The following is a 6,748-nucleotide window of genomic DNA, read 5'->3' as shown; positions in this document are numbered from 1 at the left end:
TAGAGTTAAGTGCTGTCTTAGGCTGAGCAGCAGAACTAAAAGCTCTTTATTGAGGAGTGCTCTTAGGAGAAGGGGAGTGAGGGAAACAGCGTAGGGCACAGGAAAAAAAGCTAAGCAAGAATGTGCTCTCAGCTGAAGACTGACTTCAGCTTCATCCCAGGAGGAGCTCAGAACAGGACTTGCTTGAGGTTAGAGGTCAGTGTCTTTACCTCCATACAAGAGCGGTGGCAATTCTTTTCTAGAGAAGGTCTCAAAATTAGAGTGCATCAGAATCACCTGGAGGACTTGGTAACCCAGATTGCTGGACCAAACCCCAGAGATTCTGATTCAGTAAGTCTGAGGTGGGGCCTGAGAATTTGTATTTCTAACAAGTTCCCAGGTGACGCTGATGCTGCTCTTAGAAAACCACAGCTCTAGAGAAGAGGACAGCTGTGAGGGGATCTGAGCAGCATCTACTGCACGAAGGCACAGGCCTAGATGGATTGGACCACAAGTGGGGTCCGGGTAGACTACATCTTTAGGTCAGAATATCTAGATTCATGGCATCCTGTCGGCATCACACATCTGCTAACACATTGTTGAAACATTCTAACTTAGCCTTGTTATTGGATTTCAAGAAGGGTCTGACAGGTACAGGAGGCTTTGAAGAGGGAGCAGGTGCAACTTGCTAGGCAAGTATAGTGGCGTCAGTTGCAATGGAGTGGAAAGTCCTCAAAGGGGAGATAAATATTTGGGACAAGACTCTAGAACCACCTTGGAAGTTGTCTGAAGTTTGTTTGTGAAATTAAAGGAAGATGGCTTTTGATGGCAACTTTTAATTCCATGAGCCCCACCAGAGCCCAAACAGTTCCTGCCCCTGGGGATCACCACCAGGTGAAGATGAATGTGTAGAAGGAAAGGCAGGGCCTGGCCCGGGATACCTTCTCAAACTGGTAGCGCTCATAGAATACTGTGTACCCCTGGGCCTTAATGTCCATCTCCACGCAGTGCAGGAGGTCATCTGTGTCTGGGGACGCCTTCCAGGGCCCGAACTTGACAACAGACTTCTTGTCAGCCTCCAGGGCACGCAGGGCCTCGGCACACTGCGCATCCTCCTCCTCAGTGTGCACGGCGCACACCAGCACGCTCGACTTGCGCGCTGCCACCGCCTCGGCGCGCGCCAGCCGCACCATGAGCTCCAGGTTCTCGCTGTAGCCTGGCACTCGCAGCAGAAACTGCTTCCGAGCCATCTGCTCACCGAAGATCTGCGGCGTGTCCTCCAGGAGCTTGACCAAAGGCTTGATCTCGTAGAACTGAGCCTCACGGTACACTTCCGGGATGTGCTGCGTGGGCAGCTGCCCGCTGCGCAGGTAGTCCAGGATGGGTCTGAAATAGGTGCCAGGGCGATCGATGAAGAAGCGGCCCTCCGCATCCGTGCAGGCCTTGGCGGAGCTGGAGAACATCTCCGCTAGCTTTGAACCCGGGAGTTTTCTCAGGGTGCCCAGGGTGGTGGTGTAGAACTCACCCCCCACGTTCAGCTCCACAACTGTAGATATCTAGGGGCACAACAGGCAGAGTGAGCCAACAGCGCCACCTCCAGGGAGCTCATGACCTGTTTTTATACGAAGAATAAACCAGGTACAGAACTTCAGAACTTACGTGAGCCGTAATGATTGGCTTCAGCTACTGGAACGTCCATCTCACCGAAGGGGGTTGTATTTATGCGGTATAGCTCCAAAGGGTGGGCATTTTAGATAATCTTTTTACTTATTTGTTTTTTATTTATTATTTGAGACAGAGTCTCGCTCTGTTGCCTGGCCTAGAGTGCCCTGGCGTCAGCCTAGCTCACAGCAACCTCAAACTCCTGGGCTCAAGCAATCCTCCTGCTTCAGCCTCTCGAGTCGCTGGGACTACAGGCATGCGCCACCATGCCTGGCTAATTTTTTCTATCTATTTTTAGTTGTCCACCTAATTTCTTTCTATTTTTTTAGTAGAGACGGGGTCTCGCTCTTGCTCAGGCTGGTCTCGAACTCGTGAGCTCAAGCGATCCTCCCGCCTCGGCCTCCCAGAGTGCTAGGATCTTTTTCCTTTTTAAAATGCTCACCCTCCGGTCGCGGTGGCTCACGCCTGTAATCCTAGCACTATAAAATGGGCATATGCAGTTGTGAAGTCAGGAGTTCCCAACCTGGGAGGAGGGGCATTTTCAACATTTCAGAAAGACCAAAGAAACCACACATGTATTCATTCAGGAAGCATTTCTTGGATACTTACTGGGTGCCCACATCCTGTGCTGGGAGTTGGGGACAAAATTTCTTATTTCATGTAGATCAGAAGTTCTGATTAGCAGTTGGCATGCCATTGATTGATTTTAAAAATGGAATTTGTGGGTTGTTGTTGTTGTTGATGTTGTTTTTAGCTCTGTCACCCAGGCTGGAGTGCAGTGGCACAATCATAGCTCACTGCAGCCTCAAACTCCTGAGCTTAAGCTCTCCTCCGGCTCAGCCTCTGGAGTAGCTGGGATTACAGGCTCAAGCCATCGTCCTGGCAAAAATGGAATTTGTTTGATGAATGTCTTTCAAAATATGGACCCATAGGTCTCAAATAAGAATAGGAATATTCCCATTGGTGAAAAGGCCAGTAATACTAAATACAGTGGGTGTAAAACTGTTTCATAAACTGTGAAGTGCGGTGCAAATGTAAGTTAAATTTGGCTGTTCAACAGAACTTTTAGAGGCCACTTATCTGTGCCAGAGGGCAGGGCTGAGCACTAAGGATGTGAGTGGTGCCTGCCTGTAGATGCTCACAGGTGAGTGGGTAGAGGAATAGAGGGATATGGAAACAGACTCAGGCTGCATTCAGGGAACACTAAGTGCAGCCACAGAGACCCACAATAATACCAGAAGACCATATAACGATGATTACTCATGAGGTGATACACCAGTCATCCTTACAAACCAGAACAATCCTAAACGACTTTTGTTATTTAAAATTCACTTGCTTGTTCAATAAAATATGTATCTGTCTACTTTGTGCTTTGCGCCAGGTACCTGGGACACAGTGATGAACAAGCAGGATGTAGGTCCTGCCCTCACAGTCTAGGAATGTGCACAGTGTTTAAAATACATTATCTAATTCAATCCTCACAACACTTCTATGAAGAATGTATTATACCTCCATTTTATAGAAGAAACTAAGGCTTAAGGAGATGAAGTAAGTTGCCTAAGATCAATCAGCTCTTAAGTGATGATGCTGGGATTTGAACTCGGGTCCATTTTACTCCGAAGCTAGAGCTCTTGGTCAGTGCATAAATTACCTTCAACTTTTCAACACCTCCATTCTTCCTTTAGTGAGGCATTCATTCAACAAAACGTATGGAGGGCCTATTACATGCAAACCTTGTGCCAAGCACAGTAGGACACAGTCCCTGTCTTCAAGGAGTTCACAGGGGAGAGAAGGAAACAGATGGTTTAAATATGTAAGAGCTGACAGGGAAGACTCAGAGGTAGGCGGGGTCAGCTGGTTTTGTGGGTGTATGTTGGAGGCTGTCAAAGAAGGTTTCCTAGGCCTTGTGATAGCTCATGCTGCAGAAAAGATCTGTGCAGTGTTAGAGGGACAGCTAACCTGGAGATTGTACCACAGGTCATTCATTGCAGGGCCAAGGTTGGAAACGGGGCTCAGAAATGTTCTGCATTCTGATTTACGTGTGACATTCTCCACTGGTCTGTGGTCTCCACCTCTAAGATTAAAGTACTGGAATTAAGAGAGCCAAAGGCAACCAAAGTACTGGGGAAGAATTGAGTTGCCATGACAACAGCTCCTACTGGGGGACAGTTCTGCTGCCGGGAGGGGAGAAGGCAGAAGAGAGGACGCATCTTGACAGCAGCCAAACAACAGAGCTGAGAAAAATAAGCCCAGAACCTACGACTCCTTCTTTCTCCCATAAACCTCAAAGCTCCTTGGCAGGGATGTTTGGTTAACCCTGAGTTCACCTCTGTAGAGCTGGCAGTTAACTGTGAAGTTGCAGACTTTAACCCTTGAATGGACCAATATGTTCTCATTACTCCTATTTCACTGGCCCTCCTAACGTCCCATGTCACAGGCGAGGAAAGCTCAGAGAGAAGACACACAGCTAGGAGTGATAACGTTGAAGCCAGGATCAAACCCATATCAGTGTGACTCCAGTACAGTTTGGATGTCCTCCCTCACCAGCCCCCCCCCAACATCCTGCCCCTCTGCTGCCAATACTTAGCTATGTGCCTGGGGCTGTTCACTTTCTCTAGGCCTAAGCTTAGATAATTTATCTAATTATAGATAAAAGATAAGCTTAAAATAATTATTAAGAAATGGACCAAGAGAGCTCTAAGTCCCGCCAGCTCTGAAAGTCTAATGGATCCAATCACTTCAAATGTCCTTTCTGAAGCTAATTTCCAGATGCTTCAAAAAATAGCTTCCTGCCTTGACATCCTCAGCCCCATTTCTTTCTTTATTAAACAAGACCTTAGTCCTGTTCCCGAGCTTCTTAATTCTGTCCCTCTTTTCCCTCTTTTTCCAAAACTTCCAAACCCTTTGCAAATCCCAGACCTCTTATCTACCGCCACGTGTTTTGAGAAGATACAGACTTCTTTTCCACCCCTCTTCAGGACCAGCTACCCTTCCCCTTCCCCGCCTGTGGCAGTCACTCTGCCAAAGGATTCCTGGGTGGAAGAGAAAACTGTCCCAGGTCTTGTGGGCAGAGGCTGGGGGAGACAGTCTTCTACTGTCATGACAGCTCCTCTCTCATAGTTCCCTGTTTGTTCACCTGTATCCCCATTAGACCCTGAAGTTCCTAAGGGAGGAACTGTATACTTGATTTGTCATTATTTCACCAATACCTACTACGGGGCTCAGCATCTGAATGGCATGGTGCTTACCCTCGGCTCTGATTTACAGGAGCACCTGGTATTCTGTTAAAGGCCAATCTTGCCTTACCTGGCATCATGTGCAGTGCAGGCTCCATGCATTACATTTGCCCAGTAATTCATTCAGGCGTTTATTGAGCACCTGGGGCAGTCCTGGCACTGAGCAAGCAGGTGGCTTTGTGGCTAGCCAACAACAATGACGTTATCATCGCCCTATTGCAAAGAGCCACACTCGCCCTACTGCCGGATCTGCTTTCTCTTCCTCCAAGTCTCCAGGAGGACTCTCAGTCCGGAAGAGAATCAGAATTCTCTTCTCCTAGAGTGCACCTGGCCTTTCCCTGATCCCCCTCCCAAACGCCCCTCAGCAGGCAAGCAGGAGGAATCGGGCCCCAGCCAGAAGGCAAGGGCAGGCTGGGGGTGGTGGGCGCTGGGGTGAGGGAACAAGCCTCTGGCCAGGCTTCTCCCACCGGGGCAGGGGAGAAGGAGGGACAGAGAAAGAGCCGTGGAGTAGGACTAAGCCAGGGTACAGAGAGAGGAACTAAAACAAAGACCGACTGGGGAGGGAGGAGACAAACACGGCCGCCAGGAGAGAAGAGTGCACGGAGCAGAGGATGGATAGAGCCGGAGCAGGAAAGGAGCCCCAGGAGCGAAAGGAGAGCGATCAAAGCGGCAGGGACAGCCAAAGGGAAAGGAGAGCGCCCAGCTAGAGGCGAAGGGCGTCACAGCGCGTCTGGAGATGTGGACTCGGACTCGGGGACTGGGGCGGACGGCAGAAACTCGGAAGGAGGGAAAGAACAGCGCGGCGGTGTGAGAGCCGGGGGGCTACGCAGCCGGCGCCAGCCCGCCGGTGGGTCTGTCCGCCCGCTCGCCCCTGGCCGGGCACGCACTTACCGTCGGCGGGCCAGGCCGCGGGGACCGGGGCACAGATGTCAGGCTTATCATCCCTGCCCGGTAGCAGCTCGCACTGCGCAGCCCTGCCACCGCCAGATAACTTGGGCCAGCGGAAGTGCACCTGGCTCCCCGCCCCTGGGTGGGGGCCACTGCGCCCAGGCGGATTGGCCTGAGCTGGGCATTCCTTGCGGTGAGACCCTAGGGAGGTGTGAAAGAGAGTGGACAATCCGTGTATTTGGGGCTTCTAAAAGTTGTTAGGCCTTGAGGAAGCTTGACTTTGGAGACCAAGTCATGGAGCATGGCCCTTTAATTACTGACCTTTTGTTAAAGATTAACTTCCTGCCTTATTTTCTTGTCCCTGGCTCAGACCAGATGGCACCTGAGAGAAAAGACCTCTTGACTTAGATAACCCTTGACTATTACGTACTTAATGTGGAATATTAAATATACCCTTCCCCAAAAGAAACACTGCCTTGAACCAGATTTCTGCAACTATGCCCTAGCCTCCTATGAAAAAAGTTGAACTCCTCTTAAGCTTCTCCAGACCTTGCCTATATAAACGTCACTCAAACCTCTCCCCTACAAGGTGCTGACCCAATCTTTCTGGAGTCCGTGTCTTCCCCAGTGGCAGTCCTCAAACTTTGCACTCAAACTCAATATTTAATCATATTGGCTGAATCTCCTTATTAAAATTGACACAAGTCACTGCCCCTCTCTGGGCCTTGGGTTCCCCAATAGTCAAATTGAGGAAGGCAGAGGAAATTGACATTGACAACCAGAGACTTTCTACTCCCTACAGTCCTGGGGGTGAAAGGTCAGCAACACCCATTCTACAAATGAAAAAAACAGGGCTCCAGGGGGGAGGATGGCATTAAAACATAAAATAAGGCCAAGCTCCGTGGCTCACTCCTGTAATCCTGGCACTCTGGGAGGCCAAGGGGGTGAATTATTTGAGCTCAGGAGTTCAAGACCACCCTGAG

The 6,748-nt window shown here is 49.9% G+C and overlaps 1 protein-coding gene across 1 annotated transcript; it reads right to left on the bottom strand.

Annotated features, from left to right (window-relative positions):
• Positions 1–439: 439 nt before the first annotated feature.
• Positions 440–5,978, bottom strand: KCTD14 (potassium channel tetramerization domain containing 14). Its single transcript, XM_069469197.1, is given in 3 exon segments — positions 440–1,535; positions 5,769–5,819; positions 5,822–5,978. Coding segments are annotated over 3 exon segments (852 nt in total). The 5' UTR covers positions 5,951–5,978; the 3' UTR covers positions 440–863.
• Between the last annotated feature and the right edge of the window lie 770 nt (positions 5,979–6,748).

Source organism: Eulemur rufifrons, chromosome 6 (genome assembly GCF_041146395.1).
Source record: "Eulemur rufifrons isolate Redbay chromosome 6, OSU_ERuf_1, whole genome shotgun sequence".
NCBI classification, from domain to species: Eukaryota; Metazoa; Chordata; class Mammalia; order Primates; family Lemuridae; genus Eulemur; species Eulemur rufifrons.
Note: the sequence above shows the minus strand (reverse complement) of the source record. Positions and strands in the feature narration are given on the sequence as shown.